General features: G+C 41.6%; 1 protein-coding gene across 2 annotated transcripts in view; it reads left to right on the top strand.

Annotated features, from left to right (window-relative positions):
- The window catches only part of CHD6 (chromodomain helicase DNA binding protein 6), a 188,755-nt gene that overhangs the window by 150,966 nt on the left and 16,835 nt on the right, over nt 1-20,954 (top strand). For both annotated transcript variants that reach the window (XM_039479415.2, XM_074406545.1), the window contains 8 exons: nt 2,567-2,656; nt 4,766-4,869; nt 9,748-9,877; nt 11,922-11,982; nt 13,800-13,860; nt 15,156-15,372; nt 16,818-17,026; nt 18,408-19,982. In XM_039479415.2, the coding sequence (XP_039335349.2) occupies nt 2,567-2,656; nt 4,766-4,869; nt 9,748-9,877; nt 11,922-11,982; nt 13,800-13,860; nt 15,156-15,372; nt 16,818-17,026; nt 18,408-19,982 (2,447 nt within the window). The remainder of the gene's footprint in view (nt 1-2,566; nt 2,657-4,765; nt 4,870-9,747; nt 9,878-11,921; nt 11,983-13,799; nt 13,861-15,155; nt 15,373-16,817; nt 17,027-18,407; nt 19,983-20,954) is intronic.

Below are 20,954 nucleotides of genomic sequence, written 5' to 3'. Positions count from 1 at the left end.
AGACTTAAGGGCTGATCTGAATGCTGAATATACGCATATGTTTTGTTTGTAGGAATTCTTTAAGCTATACGTTTGTGCAGTGTGCAGTTTATGGAAGTATACTTTATGTCAGTAAAATACTTTTAGAAAGAAAAAAAGGATATAATATAATGGGTTGTTTTCTTTGGCTAAACCAAGGGTGTTTCACACCTGCTCCAGCTGTGTGTCCCTTTGAGTTCAGACACCAGCTGGGAGGAGGGGGCTGTCAATGAGGAATTACCCATCCTTCCTCTGAATTGATTTCCCTCCCATTCGGAGGAAAATTGAATACTATTGGCTTTAAATTCTGTTCCCTCATGTTGCAGATATTGTCAGACGTCAACACATTTGTTTCTCTTTATAGAAATGGAAGCAGCTTTCCCTGTCTTATGTTTTCAGGAAAGCCCTACTCTAATTGAGCTAAGTCTCAGCAGGCAGAACTCTGACATTCTGTTTCAGTTTTTACTAAGAAGGCTGTCAGCTACAAATAAGGATTGGCAGTGGTTGTAAATTCTTAAGAGTTCTTATTCTCTGGGCTTTGGGAAAAAAAAAAACAAAACAGGCCAGGCAGGGTGGCTCACTTTGGGAGGCTGATGCAGGTGGATCACCTGAACTCAGGAGTTCAAGACCAGCCTGGCCAACATGGTGAAATCCCGTCTCTACTAAAAATACAAAAAAATTAGCCGGATGTGGTGGTGGGCACCTATAATCCCAGCTGTTCTAGAGGCTGAGATAGGAGAATCGCTTGAACCCGGAATGGGGAGGTTGCAGTGAGCCAAGATCATGCCATTGCACTCCAACCTGGGCAACAGGCGTGAAACTCCATCTCAAAAAAAAAAAAAAAAAGAAAAAAAATCTCAGAATGATTTGAGTTGATTGACAGTTGAGATAAGAAATGGTATACCAGAGATAACAAGGGTTCTTTCCAATCTGTAAGTTCTAACTTTATGTGTTTCCACCTATAACTTGATCCCACAGTGGCACTGTCTACCCAGATTTAATAGGTAGAAATTATGCTTTGTTAGAGGACTCACCCCTTTGTCTTAGTCCATTTTCTGCTGCTATAACAGAATACCACAGACTGGATATTGGCTCGTGGCTCTGCAGGCTGGGATATCCAAGAGCATGATGCCAGCTTGTAGGCAAGGGTCATCTGATGGCGAAAGGCATCATGTGGCAAGTCTGCATGGGATACATAGAGAAAATGTGGCTGAGCTTATTCCTTATCAGGAATCCACTCCTGTCATAACGGAATTAACCCATTCATGGGAGCAGAGCCCTCGACCCAATCACTTCTAAAGGTCCCACCTCTTAATATTGTTACAATGGCAATTGTTTCTAACACACGAACTTTTGGGGGACACATTCAAACCATGGTACATACCCTTCAATGTTAACTTCTTTTGAATAGGTAATACATATATGTGTTTAGAATCTCTTAAACAAAAGTAAGGAAAAGTAAGTTTTCCTCCCACCTCCGGTTACCCTGTTGTCATCTCTAGAGTCAACCACTGTTAACCTGGTTCTTCCAAAGATACTCAGTGCATGTACCAGCATATGTGAATGTACAGACACTTTTTTTCCATCCTTAAAATATCTTTGGTACATACTGTTTGATCCCTTTTTAAACAATTTATTTGGAGATCAGTTCTTATATAAGCTTATGTAAATGGGCTTTCATTTTTAATGGCTAGCCTTCATTTCTGGCTGGTATTGAGCAAATTACAAGCATTCTTCTAAACGTCTTTACGTCCCTGAATAGGAAGCATTCCTTCAAAGTGGTCTGCCCTATGGTCTGGTCTATGGTCTGCCTACCCTTCCTTTTATCCTGTTTTTACACGCATTGAACCTAGGCCCTCACTGTTATGTCCTGTGCTTTCTTTTCATGGCTGGTGTCATTTCACAGCTAGACTGCTGTAGCCTCCTCAAGAACAGGGTTGAATTTGTTTACTTTTTCTACATACCTACAGCACCAAGCATGATGCAGGGCATATAGTAGTTGTCCAACAAATACTTGCTTAATTGGTTTGTCTGAGACATATTTGATGCATTCCCATGGAGCCTGAATATGGTCCATACAGAATAAAAATGAGTTGAGCACCTCAGAAGAGAATATGTATTTCCATGAAAAATAGACACCTGCCTTTATTCATTTAATTGTGTACAAGTGAAACTTTGAAAGCACCACTGTTCACCTTACTCACTCCTCAGTAGCGGGCCTCTCAGAAGCCCATTCTGCCTAAGAGGTCACTGTGGCCACATGGAAGGGATGAGTACTCTTAAAGATGGGAAGTGCTGTCTGTTACTGCTGTCCGCTATGGCTCGCAGGATGGTCTAACTAACTGATGCAGTCATTTTCTTTTGTAAAATGGGAATGATCATAATAATGTCTGTCATAGTGTTTTGTTTTTCTAGTTGCCTTCTCTTCTATTACTTCATAATATTAACTACATGGGAATGCCCAGAATTTCCCAGTGTTAACTTGTGGATGTGGTTTAGACAGTTACAGGTTCTAATTTGTTTGCATTGATGTGTTCACCTTTAATAGAGTACTTCTGCGAGTCCGGATGCTGTACTATCTAAAAGCTGAAATCCTGGGAGAAGCAGCTGAGAAAGCATTTGAAGGAACTCCTGCCAGGTAAAACAAATCAAACTTAACATATCAACGTTAAAGAATTGATATAAAATGCCTATTCATGGAGCTGGCCAAACTTGCCTGTGCTTAAAGAGGCCCATGTTCCTCCCACCCCTTGCCCAGGACCAGTGACCCGGAAGGGAGAGCAGGCAAGTAGAGTAAGGACAATTCATCAGGTCATCTACAAATAAAATAAAGGAGAAAACCATTTCTTAGAAACCTAGCCCTTGGTGAGTTAGTTCATTTTATTTCCCTCAAAAGTGTTGTAAATTTTCTTTTAAAACAGTCATTTCTGTACCTTAAGTGATTACGGTAGAATTAGTGACAGTTCCTGATCTGACATGTAGAGACTGGAAGTTTTACCCAGAATCCCATTGTTGGCCTTAGTATTGATACACATACTTCCTTTATTTGCTAATCATGTTAATAATACATGCAGCCTATTTGATTTGTTGCATGTTAGTTTTGCAAATTAGTGTTTTGAAAGCTATAGAACCCTTTGGGAGTATCCCAAGATTTCCAAAAGTGAGGCTACTAGGTTCTCAGCGTCCACTTAATAAAGCTGTCAGAAAGTCCCAGTTTATAGATGGGATCACCAAGTGCAGTTTGCTAGCTCTGTGCACGCCTGTCATTCCAAGAGAATACCAAGAGTGCTGATATTTGGACTTTGTGTTCAGATTAGCTGGGGACATAGTTTCTTCTTTCTCTTGCTTTCCACTGAGCAATGCTAATGTCTTTAGGGGTCATAGGAGCACCAAAGTAAGAAAGAGGGACATAGACAGCCCTGCCCATGGGGCAACTTGTAATCAGAGCCAGGCCTCTCAGCAACTGTTACCATTTTCTATGCCTTCCAGAGTCACTTTTGTAATTTCCAGCAGGGACAGGGAGTCTATGTGTTTTGGTAGACAGGTTCAATTTGAGTCCTATAAATGCAGCAGAATTCAGCCTGATTATTTCCTTCAGGTGTTACCTGGCAGCAGTACTCCGAATTTACTCTGTCATGTGTAGGAAGTCATAGGTGGTAGCTAGGTAGAACACAGAGAATAAGTCCGCTGCTCACCTCTTTCTTCCTCTGCGTTCCTCTATCTCTCACTCTCCTATTCAGGTTGACTATCTTATTGTGGAGAAATTGCCACAAGGCATGAACAGCAGTTCATTCCAGAAAAGTCATTCAGCCATGGCTCTGTGCAGGCAGAGCCTTGGGTACCAGAAAGGTGAGGGCCGGGAAACACTATCCCCACAGAGGGAGCTTGGCCTGGCAAAAAGCAGTCAGTCTTGTGTCACAGTAGGAGCCTGATAGAAGAAGAAACTTCATAGGCAGCTGGAGGGGGAGGGAGGAGCCATCCAGGTACACGCTATTCCCTAAACCCCAGAGCTTTAAAGAGCAAGGGACTGTACTCAGATGAATGAAGACAATGAACTTAGGGTGTATGTGAGCTCTCAAAACATGGACAGAAACTCAGAGAGGGGCTAATACCTGCATGTGCCCTAGAGTGAGTTATGTGCATCCCTTTGGCCAGGAGCAATGCAGTTTGTGATCAGTTTTGACCTAATAGACCACTGCCAGGAGGTGCCACCTCTTATGGCAGTCAGCCTCTGAAAGGCCCTCCTGATATCCCCAGTTGTTCAGTGTGGACTTTTGTTCTCAAATGGTGCTTAAGATCTCTACTTGTTGAGGCAACATACTGAGCCAAGGTGATTTGGGCACTGTCTTAAACATTCATTCATGTATGAATTCAACTGCTTGGGGAAGTTCTGCCTTCAGCGGTTCAATGTATCAATGGCCTTGGCTGTGGTTCACATGAGGTGCACATCAGAACTCCATACATATGGATCTCAATATGCCACCCTAGACTATCTGAGATTGGGTTCTCCAAGAGGTGCTTCAAGACAGTCAAAGGTAGAGCCCGGAAATCAAGTACTTATGCTTAAATCACTCCCTAAGTGATTCTGATGCAAAGCCCTGGTTGAGAAACAGTGACCCACAGCCTTCCTAACCCTTTTGTTTCTTGTTACTTTAGCATCTCAGCATGTAACTAGGACTGTGGCCTAATACCAGGGTTGGGCCAGTAGCTTTTGTGTTGTTTTGAGTCTACACCCTTCCTTCCCTAGGGAGCTGGACGTGCCTCTGCCCGACATCGACTACATGGAGATCCCCGTGGATTGGTGGGATGCTGAGGCCGATAAGTCCCTTCTCATTGGCGTGTTCAAGCATGGTGGGTATTTCTCTGAAGCTGTTCCCTTCTGGATAAGTTTCCCCCAAGAAGGATGAGTTCAGGTGCTCTAAGCTCAGCATGTTTCTGCAAAACTCCATCATTCTGTTACACATTCTTCTTAGAGAGTAGACCCTCACCACTGCACCCTTGGAATTTCCACCACATAAATATATGGCTCACAGTAATACTATGAATATTGTATTATCAGGAAACATTCAGGTGACAAAGAACCTGTTTGATATGTATCTTCCTCCCTTACCTGTCCATGCTGTCAGATAAGTGGCTGCCTCTAATAGTTCCAGTGCCTGGCACCTAGTAGGCACCCATTGTTTCTTGAATGAAGGAGTAAGTAAATGGTGGGAAATGCTGAGTTTCAACATTTCATATATATGTAGAATTCTAAGGTCATTCTAGATAATCTACATATTCCTAGTGTATATCTTTTACCCCATTGACATTTTTAAAACTAAGCATAGAAGATAAAATAGATGATCTTTTTTAAAAATGTGGTAATCAAGCAACTAAAGGGGACTGAGAGGTTTTCTAAACACTTGGAAAAACTGAAGTAAGTGCCTCCTTTCTTCACCTCTGGCAGTGTTTTAAACAGCTGCCCTTGCTTTCAGCCAGCTGCCAGCCATTAAAATGAATGATGAAAGTGTCAAGTGATAGTCATCCATAGTATGCCTGATCTACACCTTCCCTGCCAGGTGAATCAACAGAAAGTTTTAAATGAAGAGCAAGGTTTAAAGTGAAAAGAGTTAGGTATACCTGGCTTTAGCTATCAACTTCACTGCTTACTAAATGTGTGACATTGGGCAAGTTATAAGCTTCTCTGACTTATTTTCTCACACATACAGTGGAGAAGGTATAGTATCAAAACAGCCTACCTAGGGATTATTTAAAGATTAAATATTACATTAAATGTAGACCACCTAGAACAGTGCTTGGTACATAATAGGTTCTGGGTGCTATTCCACTCTCCCATATTACTCTGCCTTTGTAAGGTTGTTAACTTTCTAATGCATGCTCTTTAAAGGGAATTCTTCAACTTTTACAGGCTAACCAGCTACATTTAAGTAACAACCATGCCTATACATATTTTAATTTGGAATCCACTCAAAATTTGGATACTGGTATTGAGAATGCAGTGCTGCTGAGAACCCTGTGTCAAACCGCTGCGATTAGAATAAAGCAGTGCTGTCCAATAGAACTACATGCAGTGATAGAAATGCCCTAATTCTGCACTGTCTGCTGCAGAAGCCACTATTGAGCACTTAAAATGTGACTAATGTAACTGAGCAAGTGTATTTTTATGTACTTTTAATTAATTTAAATTAAATAGCCCCATGTGGCTAGTGGCTCCTCTGTTGGACAGTGCAGGAATTAAACTCCGCTCCAGAGTGAAAAGAAGTGTATGACCTCCCTGTTAGTCACAAGGTACCACAGTGCAACCCAGACTTGGTTTAATCTAGTTTTGGAAGGACCCCAGAAGATGACAGGCTGCTATAAGTCACCCAGATTCCAGAGTATCTGAATTCGGTGTGTGTGTGGGAAGGCCTAGTGACCCTAGGTCTCATTTCAGTGGTGGTTTTGGGGCACATTGCCAAATCCCTGCATGGTGACAACATGTTGTGAAAAGAACACATTTTGAAGTCCCAGCAGCATGACAGGTAGAATTTACGTGCTGCTACTTCCTCCTCCATCCCAACACACCCACCTTAGACATACCGAAAGCCAAGATGAATCAGGACTTAGAAGAAATAAGGGAAAGTCCCCAAGTTCCAAAGTCATTTAAAGCCAGAACTGAAAGCTTAGGGGCCAATATGACAGAGGACCAGAGACTGGATTTTTAATACCCACAGAAATGGGAAACATGGCCTTGAAAGGGTTGCCCCTCCAGCAAACGGAAGCAAGAAAAAGCTCTCTGGCCCAAGAAAGCAGAGCTAAAGAAACATATCCCTGAGAAATAAAAAGATGAAGACATGAAAGAGAAGAGAAGACATAGAAGACAGAGTGAAATTGACATCCAAGAGGTGAAACAAAACATGCCCAGAAAATGCTACCAGCAACCCAGTAAGGCAAATCAGTATCACAAGGTCTGTGAGGCACAAAACATAATTTGGAAGAAAGGAGGTCATTACACAATGATGATAGATATAACTCAGCAGGAAGATAAAATTAATCATTCTCATGCAAAGGACATAGCCTCAGAAGAAGGTCCAAGTTCACCTAACTGGCAATCTGAGAATCTGAATAGAATTGAGTGATGAAGCATCGTCTTAACATCTCACAGGTGTGACCACCTAGAAAAGACAAATTATTATTGGTGCTCTACCTTTTAGTTTCCTAACTCTAATCACGGTTCCAGGTATTAGGATTAATCAGTGGCTCTCTTAGTCTCATATTGGAGATAGAGAGTCAACCCAGATGATCCATAAGGTCATTCCCAAACTCTGCTGCTCTTTGAAGCAGTTTTGCAGAGTATAAATTAATTTGTGTTTCCTGATCACACAGTGTTAAGATGATACTTCATCACTCAATTCCATTCAGATTCTCACAGATTGCCAGTTGAAGTGATCTTGAAATTTACAGCTAGGGCTGAGGGGCAGATGCCTTGAAGGTGATTTGTGCCATTTCTAAGTGTCTTGTTTTACAGGATGAGTTTAGCAGATAACGGTATAAAGACAGAAGAAATAGCCTCTGTTCTCAATGCTAGGAGACTGATCCTAAGCCATAAATGCAGACTCTACATAAGGCCAGATCAGTTTAGTTGGATGGTTACATTGGAGTCAACTTAGATGAGTGCTCAGATGCCTCATGGGCCCATCCTCCTTGGCACCCTCTAGACTCTGAATCTGATCCTGCCCCTGGCGGGGTGCTGTCTATTCCATGATTTAAGGCTTAGACCTGTCCTCATCTAGGTAGCACATCTGACCACCCCTTTCTTTAGTAAGTAGTGAAGTTGATAGCTAAAGCCAGGTATACTTAACTCTTTTCACTTTAAACCTTGCTCCTCATTTAAAACTTTCGATTCACCTGGCAGGGAAGGTGTGTATCAGGCATACTATTCTTAGAGAGCAGCTTATAGACTAAGTGAAAAGAAGCAGGCAGCCAACACCCCTCACAGGCCTGTCACGTTGCTGTTTGTATTGCAGTTGCAGCTCCTACTGGCCTCTATTCAGGAAAGTTGTTAAGGTTTTCTAGGGGACTGAAACAGTCATTCTTCCTTGCCTCCAGCTTCACAGCTAATTGAGAAATAAAAATACAAAATCTGTCTCTAGGCTTCAGATCCATACATGACAAGAGAAAGTCTACAGAATAGAACCTTGCCCAGATCAGGGAGCGTCCCAGACTGCTCCATGCCTGAGCACAGAGTGTGAAGGTGGTATACTTCTGAACAGTTGGCCCCCCTCAGTAGTAAGGGGACAGTAAGGGAAGGATTTCACCATCTCACCTGTCATATAAATTACCCCTCTCATCATGTGGAGCAGTTGGGGAAACTGGCTGGAATCTCCTTAGGAGCAGGAGTATTGGAGAAGTTTCTGTTTTGATGTGAGCTGAGGCAGGAACATGGGGAAAGGGTGAGAGTGGTTATTCCTACAACTGTGATTGAAAGAGAAAGAATGTAGGCAAAACCGACTCATCTGGCCGTTGTTTGTTGAGTCTGTACAGTATTAGGCCCTTTGCTAGATACTGGCGATATAATGATGAGTGAAAACAGATACAGGTTTTCCTCCTAGGGAAGCTCATGACCTCATAAGAGAGACTTAGAGCAATCAAGTAATTACCCCAAAGAATAAGTGAATAAAGAACATAAGGCACCGCAGAGCTTCTCGTGCCAGGTACCTATGTGGGCAGCACCTGTCATGGAGATGGCAGGAGAGTCACTGTGGATTAAAAGATCAGCTACCCATAGCTCCTGAGGGAAAAGAACCATGTGCTACCTACAGCGCAAAGGATACAACTGCGTCAACAGTGATGCAAGAACAAAAACCAAGATAGAAATGAAATACCAAACGCAATAAAATTAGGTTTGTTTCTAAGACCCAGGCTTGTTCTCATTTACACTCAGCTCTTCCATCTCCTGTGATGGGGACTCCCTGCCTTTTATGTGGCCAAATGCTGAGTATACATGAGGTTCAATAAAATAAGAGTACATTAAATAAGAGTGTATTAGGTTCAGTAAAATAAATCCTCACACATAGACTTTATCAAACTGAAAAGGGTTTTTTGGTTTGTTTTTTTTTTGAATTGTTTTACTTCGTTTTTGAGGCCCCTCTTCTGGGCGAAAACACTGTTAACTTTGGGGTGTGGTGAGGAGCAGTTCCAAAGCCCTGGCCAGTATGGATTAGAATTTGTACTGAGTTTGTGATGCAGAGGCCACAGGTCTGTCTTAATCCAGTAAACAATCATCATAGTTCTCTTTATATTTCAGTCCTGCTTTCCTTCATGTTATTCAGCTTCCCTTACCAATATATAGGGTAAAAATGAACTATAAGGAAAAAAAATGAACTATAAGAAAACAAGGGTTATTAAAGACATAACAAGGTATCCAGAATTGAGGATGGGGAAAGAAGTTGCAAAACCAGCTGACAGGAAGCAACAGACACGAGACTCGTATCTATACAATTGCATCTTTTCACGGACACTGAGTATTTCTGTAAGCCATTGTTTGTTGGTCAAACACTACTGAAAAGTGTCTGCTTTTAGCTCTAGGATTTTTCCCTGATAGTCTTATAGGATCTCATTAGTCTTAAATAAGTACTTTTCATGTTTGTTTTGTTCTTTACTAAATAAGGAAAATAAAAAGACTAGGGCCCAAAGCAAATGTTGTGAGTTCTGATGTGACTTCTGGCATTTCTCACCACTGTTTATCAGGGTATGAAAGGTACAATGCCATGCGAGCAGACCCAGCACTTTGCTTCCTGGAGAAAGTTGGGATGCCAGATGAGAAGTCCCTTTCTGCAGAACAGGGTGTTACGGATGGGACCTCAGACATTCCTGAAAGGTGAGAAGTCATGTAGGCCAGCACTGATGTGATGTGCCATGCCACTGATCTGTGACCCCTTCCTTATACACCCAGTACGCTGTATCTCTCCCTCAGTGTTGGGCATCTCCCTACACCTTGCCACACTGCCATTGTTTTCCATAATTGCTACTTTGGTTACACCCTACTCTGCCTCAGACCTGCTCTTGGACTTCCAAGCACTTTGAACCAAATACTGGTTCCTGTTCCTCATGAGTTTTCCAAGCTGCCAAACCATGCCCAGCTTTCTAACCATGCCCATCTCTTGTCTGGTCAGAGTATTCCTGTGGAAGAATTCAGACCTCTATACCTGACAGAAAGCTAAGAACAGACACAAGTATGGCCTTCCTGACTTTGAATTGCAGTTCCTCAGATGAAATTCCAATACTGTATAAGAATTGCAGAGTTCATGACCAGATTGACCATCGCTCCTTGATGGCGATGACATTTCAGCTTGTCCATGGATTGTGTGCAAAAAAATATGGAAGGCATCTCCTTTGACTCATTTTTATTTACTCTTGACATAAATACATAGGAAAGCTAAATAAATGGCTAAAAATTGTAGTTCTCCAAATTATATATCCATACATATTTTTGAAAACGCAGCATTTATCTCTTAGCTTATCTCTTAGCATTTTCCTCTTAGTTTCTCCCCAAAAGTAGCAGATACTGCTTTGCATTGCCCAGGGCTGTGGCCAGGCCTGAGAGCGTGACACTGCCAGGAGCCCCTATTTGCTCAGGCCAAGAAAAGTGTGCAGTACATTTTCCATCTGTCCTTAGTCCCTGCCCAACACTTCAGCTGCCGCAGCGTGTTTCTTATAGATAGATAACAGAGATGCATTCTGGCAGATGTTAACAAAGGCCCATGTGACTGGCGATTCTCATGTTACATTCACTGATTCAGGCATAACACTCCCTGAATGCGTGCCTGAAGGTGGCATAAAGGCTGTTTTTTGTGGGGTATCTTTTCTTACTGTGGTTAAGCAGTAAAGCCAGGAGCTTATCTTGCCTCTAGAACTTGAGGGAGCAGCAAGTACAAGAATATTTGGGACAGGACTATTTCAATCGAAGTCAGTTTTTAAAGGAATCTTTGTAAAATAGGAAAGCATCAGCAATAGTTAAGCTCACAAAAGAGAAGACATTAGGCAGCTGACCTAGCATCAAGGGTCTGATGGTAACAAGGGGAAAATGTCCTTCTTAACCAGTGGCAGCAGACCTCCCTTCCAATGATTGATTTGTGCCAAGTGAGATTCTGTGGGAAGATCCATCGAACTGTGACCAGGGAGTTGCAACATTAGGCCTCGTTTGGGGTGCACAGCCTTCAGTTTCTAGAGTGTGTTCTTTTATCAGAGTCACATGTTCAAATGACTCTTGATGGGCAGAAATTACCTTTTTCAGAACTTGCCTGAGTAGACATGAAGTTGGAGCCTCATGCTGCCATCTCAGTTGAATAAAGGTCCTTGCCTATAGAATTGATGACTGTTTGGTGATAGTTTCTCTTATTCTTAGTGTCTCTTGAGTTCTCCCACAAGGGAAGAAAAAACTAAGACTTGGAATGCCAACAGAGGAAGGGATCTATTGTCAGCCCTCCTTGTCTGTGGATGCAGAACTCTCAGATACAGAGGGCCAACGAAGGATCTTGATCATCTGCTGATACTGGTATCCCTGAGGATCCGAGAACCAATCCTCCATGGCTGCAGAGGGCTGACTCGGAAGTCCCCCTTTATCCACGGGGGTACCTGAAATTTCAGATAGTACCAAACCCTGGATAAATTGTGTTTTCTCCTATGTAAACATACCTGTGATGAAGTTTAATTTATAAATTCAGGACAATAAAGAATTAACTACAATAATAATAAAATAGAAGTTATAAAATATACGGTAATAAAAGTTATGTGAATGTGATTTCTCTCTCTCCCCCAAAATATCTTAGTATTTTTGGACTGTGGTTGACCAGGGTAATTGAAACTGTGGATAAGGGGGCCTAGGTAGTATGTGATGCCTTTTTTTTTTTGCTTTCATTTAGAGGCAACACAGATAAAGAAGACAATGCCGAGGACAAAGTAGATGGCCTCCAGAAACAAACGGTGAGTCAAATGTGCAGTTTTGGTCGTCCACATTGTCTTTCATGTTAAGAAAGAAATCCCCATCTTGGTAGTGATCTGGGGGAACTTGATTGCATTGCTACAGTTACGTTGCATTTTCCCCAACATTTTATTATGAAAACTTTACATGTACAGACTGCATTGCATTTTTATTCTAATTAAACTTTTTATTTTGAGATAACTGTATATTTGATATGTAGTTATAAAATATAATACAGAAATGACATATACAGTTTATCCAGTTTGCCCTCATAGTGGCATCTTGCAAAATTGTAGTACAATATCACAACCAGGATACTGATATGGATTGAGTCAAGATACGGGACATTTCCATGACAAAGATTCATCATGTTGCTGTCTTATAACCACATCTTCTTCCTTCTGCCTTCACCCCTCTTTAAATTCCTGGCAACCACTCATCTGTTCTTGGATCTTGGCCAGGCTGGTCTCAAACTCCTGACCTTGTGATCCACCCGCCTTGGCCTCCTAAGTGCTGAGATTACAGGCGTGAGCCACTGTGCCCAGCCACCCTTTTTTTTTTTCCACCCTTTAAAAATGTAAGAACCAGCTAGGTGCAGTGGCTCACGCCTATAATCCCAACATTTAGGGAGGCCGAGGCAAGTGGATCACAAGGTCAAGAGATGAAGAAGACCATCTTGGCCAACATAGCAAAACTCCGTCTCTTCTAAAAATATAAAAATTAGCTGGGCGTGGTGGCGCTGCCTGTAGTCCCAGCTACTCCGGAGGCTGAGGCTGGAGAATCGCTTGAACCTGGGAGGCAAAGGTTACAGTGACCTGAGATCGCGCCACTGCACTTGAGCCTGGGGACACAGCATGACTGTGTCTTTAAAAAAAAAAAAAAAAGTAACCATTCTTAGCTTGAGACCCTCACAGAAACAGCCTGGAGGGTGCAGTTTGCTGACCCTTGTCTCTGACTCTGTACTCTAAAATAGCAAAGTTTCGAATCCTGAGGTTGTTCTGTACTGTCATTCAGGTCAGAAGATGCTAGTCAAAATATAGTAAGTTTTAATGTTGAAATTGGAGTCCAGTTGAAAAATAGGACAGTCACTTCTCCTACCCCTCAAATTCCCACCTGCATTATTTATAAGGAGTGTTAAAAGTTCCATTCCTGAGACCAAGAGAAGGAATCCATTAAAGCCAGTTTGACATATACACCAACTTGGGCAAGCTCAGTGCTTGTGATATTACTCCAGATTCAGTTAGAGCTCAAGTTGTGATTTTAATTTCAAATTCCCAGGGTTTTACGCCATCAGGTTTCATGTCTGGAGCAGTAGTGTTTTATGAAAACAGTGTCTGTTACTGTGAAGTAAGCTAACCATAATGAACACAAGCGTGACACTTTTTCACAGCAAAAGAACAGAAATGCAGGCACAACCTTTGTGAAATGACAGTATTAAATTGCAAGTGATGATAGTAAAGCAAATATTTAAATTCACAACTAAAATAGTACTTGTAAAATGTAATTGCCAGGGAGAGCATGCCAGTTCATCATTGCTCAGGCTGATTCTCTGCAGGCAGAAGCATTCCGCATGGTTCCAGGAAAAGGAAAAAAAAAAAAGAAACTTATTTTAAATAAACTGCTTTTTGGCTCTTTTAAGGTTGTGCAGAAGTAAGCTTTATTTATCAGCTCCTATCTTGGTCTGAGTTGTTCATTGGCAGGAGACGTCTCTTATGTGTGATGCTTACTCTTTCTGTATTGGGACTCTCTGAGCTCATTTCTTATAAGCTGCAGTTTTGCTGATGGGATTTGCTGATGGAGTGGCTTTATTTATCCCTAGGAGAGTTCCAGTGATGGAGGTGATGGCATTTTTGGTGAAAAGAAGGATGACAGCCGGGCAGGTGAGACTATGTCCTTCTGAAGGTATAGAAAAGTAAGGTCCCGGTTTGTTAGTTATCCTAAGGGCATTGATGTGTTTGCTATTAACATGTGTTTTTTTTAAGGAGGCTCTTTTAAAAAGCCAAGTAAGTTGACCTTCATCAAACTTTCCTGGAGTTACACATGGAGCTTTAACATGGCTCTGGCTTCCTCTACCTGGCTTAAAATTTGAAAGTGAAGGTCTCACTCAGTACAACCAACTCAGAGGACAATTTGGCAATATCCCTTCAATTTCAAAGACACACACCCCTGAAACCTAGCAATCTGCTTCTAGGAAGGTATCTTGTAGAAATACTCATATACCAAAGTTATTCAGTGCAGCTTTGTTTAAACTGCACATGACTGGAAACCACCTATACCTGCATAACTGTACTGAATACCACACAGCCATAAAAAGAAAGAAGCTTTTTATGTTCTTGCATGAAAAACCCTACAAAATATATTGTTAAGTAAAAGAAGCGAGGTGAGGGACAATTGTGTAAAAAACAGAAAGACTCCAAAAAGCAAAATAAAATAAATAGATTTGCTTGCATGTAAATAAAATATCTCTGAAAAAATATATGAGAAGCCGATACATTTTGTTGCCTCTCAGAAAAACTGGGTACTTGGGGGATAAAGGTGGGAGAAACAGTCTTTTGAAAATTTTGTATTTTTGACCCATGTCTGTAAATTATAAATACAAGTAGCTAAAATGGTCTTTGAAAATAATGTAAAAAAAAAAAAGAAAGAAAAAAAAGAAAGGAAATGAAGTAAATGTTAATATCTTAAGTTAGAATAGGGTCTGAGAGGTAAAAAGGAATTGTGATGACTGATTTTTTTATATATGTATAAAGAAAGGTTGGGGGATTTGGTTTGGTTTAGTTTGGTTTTTGAATTTCCTAAATTCAGACATGACAAAGAGTTTTGGTAATTGGAAGGCCCAGCCACAAAGCTCATAGTCTTTTATGGAGAAGGCAACACAGGGTCTGCTCGTTCCTGTGCTTTAGGGCAAGGTTCTCAAGTCAGAACTGCTGCCACAAAAGGGCACTTCTGTGTGTGAGAGAGATAACAGAAGTGGCATACGCTGTATCTGAGGCAAAACTGCAGCCCTTCTAGCCATGCCTAGTTCCTGGGCCAATTATTAAAACAGTAACTACTTTGATTAAGTTATTGAGTCAGCTTTGTGGGGTTTTGTTTTTTTTTTTTAAACAAAGCCATAAGACAGTCACTCCTGTTTAGTTCTGTTTGTAAATACTAATATCCTCACTGATGTTTGAAGCCCAGGATGGCTCCGACCCAGACAAATCACCCTGGCCAGTTTCGTCCGCCCTCACAGCTCGTCTCAGACGTCTGGTCACTGTTTACCAGCGCTGCAACCGCAAGGAACTGTGCCGGCCTGAAATTCTGGGACCAGGTAACCAAGGATACTGGGTTCAGGAAGAGATGTTCAGGAGAACCTCAGAAATGGATCTCATCAACAAGGAAGCCCAAAAGAGGTAAAAGCCAGTGGCCAAAGGGGCATGCTCAGCCACCCACTGGGTAAAGTTTTCAAAAGGTAAAGTTGGTAGCTGGAGGACGAGTGTATTTCTGTTCTCATGTGAAGTTAGATTATCTCCAGAATGCATTGCATTCAGCCTTCAACTGTGATGGTATCATGATGATGAGAGTCTGATGAGGTCTAGGAACACCCTGTGTTTACAGTTTCCAGATTCTTATGATTTTCTAACTTGACACTCTTCCCCAAGTGAAACCCCAGTTTCTAGGGATATGGTTCAGAAACACCATGCTGGAATGTCTCAGACCATTTCAGACCCCCTAATTCTTTTAGCAACAAAGGAACAATGTGCATTGAAGCTGTGTTATAATAGCTAAATCCTTCAAGCCTTGGAGGGCAATAAATACCATAAAATGCAAGCCCAGAAGGAAGGAATAAATTACTAGCAGTTACTTTCCCATCTGAGAATTAAGCTCTAAAAGGCTTACAGAAAGCCAGCATAGGCTAGGAATGACACCACCAGAAAGTATCAACGAAGCTGCAGTTCCTTGGGTCCTCTGTATCCTTCTGATGAAACATCCCATGAATTAAGAGTGCCTAACAAATTCAGTTACTTCTCTCTACTCCTGTCTTATGAAATTTGATAGTTCTGGGAATGTATTTCTTTCTTATCTATCTCTAAAGAGAAGAACCAGAGCCACTTCTTCCCTGCTTCTCGCTCTGACTTCACTCTGCACCCCTCAGGCCTAGCTAGGCTCCCTCTGGAGAAGAGAGCACCCTGCCCAGGAGCCCCTCATAAAGACTTTGGTGATATGTAATTATCCACTTCCCTTAAGTCGTATAGAATATAAAGACTAGAGAACCTTTGTGTTCCAGAAAAGATAATTGTTGTGGACACCCTACCTCCATAAAACCACAAAGAAAAGCTGTATGAGACGGGGAGGCAGGGGATGTGTTACTGAAGTAATCAGTTCCCTACAGGACACCAGTAAGATGAGGAGGTTGAATTTAATGGTCTGGAAGATCCCTCTAGGATTCTCTGATTCTATATTGCCATGCAGGTTAAAAAATAATAATAAGGCTAGATATTTAAGCATATATAGTATTTTTAAAATCTTCATCTTCTACAGGCAGAAGTTATCTAGGTAATTCCTAAAATTAATGAATCAAGAGATAGCAAGTGTATACCTGATTTAGAAATAGGGAGGTAAACACCAGAAAAAAGAGCTGAAAGATTTGAAAGTAGTTACCTCTTTGGAAGTAGAAAAATAGGCTGTTTTCATTATAAGCCTCTCAGCCCAGTTTAACTGAAATAAAAATAATAGAAGACACAAACCAGCTCTGCCTCCTTTCTTGACTTTATGGGCTCTCATAGTAGGTTCTCAAGCAATTTTTAAAAAAGAAGAAGAAGAAGAAACAGCTCACTCTTTCTGATTAAATCTCAAGGTGGACTAGGAGAGAACAAGCGGACTTCTATAGAACAGTATCTTCCTTTGGTGTTGTTTACGATCAAGAAAAGAAAACCTTTGACTGGACACAGTTCCGCATCATTTCCCGTTTGGACAAGAAGTCGGATGAGAGCCTGGAACAGTATTTTTATAGTTTTGTGGCCATGTGCCGGAACGTCTGTCGTCTACCCACATGGAAAGATGGCGGTGAGAAAACTATTAGTATACTGTCATATGAGACAAGGAAAGAACATTCTGATTTTCAAATTAAAGAATTACTTTAGGTATACCTATGAAAACTAGAGTCTACCTGAGGAATGTAGATAAAGATAAGTGGGCTTTTAGAAATTCATAAACTTCTAATTGGGTCCACCTCAAAAAATAAAATCTCTCTCCCAAAATGATTTAACTTCAATAAAGTTGAAATTCAGCTTAAAACATCACAGAAGTATTGAGAGACTGTTAACCACTTTTTCCAAAGCATAGAGTTTTTTAAACGCATGTTTTTTTTTAAAGTCATGTTCAGATTTATCCTATTCTGAACTTTGCACCTTCTTAGATTAAATCTTAATAATTTAAGTGTTTTCTCATGTGTGGACTTGTAACTATAGAAAGTAAGTGGCTGTCATTTAAATATCCCCTGATCCAACAGAGAGCCATTTTGAGAAATGTCCTTCTGGTCAGCACTTGCAACAGCTTCCTTCAGGCCTCCCTTTAGCCTCATGTAGATGAACTTGCTCTGGATTGTGGGACTATATTTTAGGAAAGGTAAAGCAAACATTGAGCCTACTCAGTCACACACAAGACATCCCAGCCTTTGCCCTCTGCGTGGCATGGCTAAAGTGTTTCCATCCAAGCCAGGGAGCTGTATATATTGGAAAGATGTGGACCTTGGAGTCACACTGACAAAACCTGGATTTAAATTCTGGTTCTGCCAGCTGAAGCAAGGTAGTTTATCTGAGCCAATTTCCTTATCCTTGAAACAGGACAGGCATGATGATGGTGTATGGTGGGATTTTTGTGAGAACTAAGTAACATATATAAAGTACCTAGTGTAGAGTACAGTGGCATGATCAGAGCTCACTGTAACCTCAGACTCCTGGGCTCCTGAACCCTCTTGCCTCAGCCTCCCAAGCAGCTAGACTATAGGCATGTACTAACATGCCCAGATAATTTTTTTTTTATTTTTTGTGGACATGGGTGTCTCACTTTGTTGCCCAGGCTGGTCTTGAACTCTTGGCCTCAAGCAATCCTCCTAGCCTCTGCCTCTCAAAGTGCTGGGATTACAGGTATGAACTACTACTATACTATGCCTGGCCTAGTACATGCTTATTTAAAGTAAACCGATATTATTTTCACAACTGGAGTTTTTATGCTCTTCTTTCATACCCCTTGGGTCTGTCCTTGCTTTAGAAAAGCCTTCCATTCTTTTTCAGTTTCCTATTTTAGCAGGGGCCTACACATTTAAAACTGCCATGCTGAGGAGCCAGGGAGCTAAACTCCCAAGACCAAAGATGCAGGGTCTCAGGTGGGCAGCTAGTGTCTGAGGCCACCTTAAGTGATAGGCTTTATTTCCCTTTCTCTGCAGCTCCCCCAGATACCACCATCTACGTTGAACCCATCACTGAGGAACGTGCTGCAAGAACTCTGTACCGAATTGAACTGTTACGGAAAGTTCGAGAGCAAGTGCTCAGGTGCCCTCAGCTGCATGAACGCCTCCAGCTGTGCAGGCCCAGCCTCTACCTCCCAGTCTGGTGGGAGTGTGGGAAGCATGATCGAGACCTGCTCATCGGCACCGCCAAACATGGGCTGAACCGCACTGACTGTTACATTATGAACGACCCCCAACTGTCCTTCCTGGATGCCTATAGAAACTATGCTCAGCATAAAAGATCTGACACCCAGGCACCAGGAAATCTCTGTTGCCTTTACCAGACCAACTCCAAATTATATGAATCTCTTACATATACTCAGATGAGTAGGACTTCAGAGACCCTTGAAAATGAACCTGAGAATCTAGTGAAAGTAGAAAGCAGAGATGATCATCTCAGCCTGCCCGATGTGACTTGTGAAAACTTTATTTCTAAAGTTCAGGATGTCATTTCCATCAACCATGATGAAAGCCTGCTGCCTGAGTCCCTAGAGAGCATGATGTATGGTAAGAAGGTGCTCAGCAAAGAACTAGGATCTTTTCGGGAGAGCCCAAGTACCAATACAGAATCTGCAAAAGATGTTATTACCATCTCAGCAAGCAAAGATGGGAACTGCCAGCCTGGTGGCCATGAGGCAGAAATAGCTTCCAGCCCCGCTTTTATGGGTTGCTTAGAAGCAGGAGGAGTAGCTCAAGCAAACATTAAAAATGGAAAACATTTATTGATGTCTATTTCAAAGGAAGGGGAGCTCTGCTGCAGTGAGTCAGGACAGAGACCTGAAAGCATCGGCCAGCTGGAAGCCAAGTGTTTAGCTTCTTCTTCCTTGAATCCAGGAAATGAAAGTGGGTTTGTAGATATGTGCAGTCTTAGTGTCTGTGACTCCAAAAGAAACTTGTCATCAGATCAGCAATTAATTGATTTGTTGGAAAACAAAAGCCTAGAAAGTAAATTGATTTTGAGTCAGAACCACAGTGATGAGGAGGAGGAAGAGGAGGAAAATGAGGAGGAAAACTTTGCCATGACAGCAGGCATGGGGGAAAGATCAGAGGTATTGCATCTCATGGAGCCCACTACTGACATCTCAAGGGAAAAGAGCCAAGGCTTCCATGTAGATGAAACCAAGAGAGGAAGCTTAGAGGCAGCAAACCAGACTCCTGGACTACAGAGGGCTTTCCCCCCTCCAGCAGCCTGTCAGTGCCACTGCAAACACATGGAGAGATGGATGCATGGCCTTGAGAATGACGAATTTGAAATCGAGAAACCCAAGGCTTATAACCCAGATCTGTTCAGAAGCAAAACCAATACTATCGCCATGGAGGGTGAACCCACTGCTGTTCCATCAGAGCTGTTTAAAGTGAAACATGAGCTTTTAAAAGAACCTTGGAAAGAAAGTGCAGAGGGGCAAAAAGTTTTCCCCACATATCCTCTCGAAAGAAGCGAGCTCAAATCAGAAGACATAGATTTTGAGAATAAAGATGATTATGAAAGAGATGGAAACTGCCACAGTCAAGGTACAGTATGTAGGATCTTGTATATTTTGGATAAACTAGTTGTCAAATGATGGGGGGATGGGTTTTGGGGGAGAGAGTGCTTCATATTTTTACAGCTTCTGAAACAGACCTGCCCACCCTCATCAAAGGTCATAGGCCCCGGACTGAAAATCAGAGTAGCTTATTAACTATGGTCATGTTGTAGAAAATCGAGGAAGATTGTAGACAATCATAGCACTTTGGCTGCATTACTTATACAATTTGGGCACACATCCTCCCTTTCTGGAGCAAAGATTTTATGTTAAAGAGAGCTCGTGTATTTTTATTCAATAGATGCTATGTATGGTGTTAAGGGGAAATAGTTTGTTCTTCCGCTAGATAAAGTGCTTCAAACTGGCTAAAGGGGAACAGCCTTGGGATGTTAGGAACTTGCAGTTTAATATAGGGGCAGCTAGTTTTTCAGGGACTGTACAAACATACAAATAAATTTGATCTTTGTTAAGATGAGCAAAAAAAAAGAGCCATTTTTTCATGTCATTGTCAAAACTGTGTGGCTTAATGTCAGTGCATTTGGTTTAGATTCCTTTCAGTAACTCAACAGAAATGAAAAGTTTACAGCAATAAAGAAATAGATTTGATTCTTTCAAATAGGGAAATCTTAGATAAGGTTCAAGCTCAAGGAATTTCAAAATGTTAAGAATCTAGGTGACCCTGAGATTCTTTGTGCTTTTCAATAATAGACATACAGTGATTGGGGATCCTGAGGAACAACAGCAACAAATGATTGTTAGCTGTAGTTTTAATTTTTTCAGTTCTAAGAAGGCCTAGTAGGGTGAACAGAAAACCAAAAACAACTCTCTTCATGCCTGGCCCACTGTGGTGCTCAGGGGTGTAGGCAGACACATCCTCCCTTTCTGGGGCAGTGGTTTTATGTAATAAGAGGGAATGAGAGGATTTAAGATAAGTCCCTCAAGTTATCTAGTTTTTTGTTTT

Source organism: Saimiri boliviensis, chromosome 9, assembly GCF_048565385.1.
Source record: "Saimiri boliviensis isolate mSaiBol1 chromosome 9, mSaiBol1.pri, whole genome shotgun sequence".
Classification (NCBI taxonomy): Eukaryota; Metazoa; Chordata; class Mammalia; order Primates; family Cebidae; genus Saimiri; species Saimiri boliviensis.
This window is presented reverse-complemented; position numbering and strand designations above follow the sequence as displayed.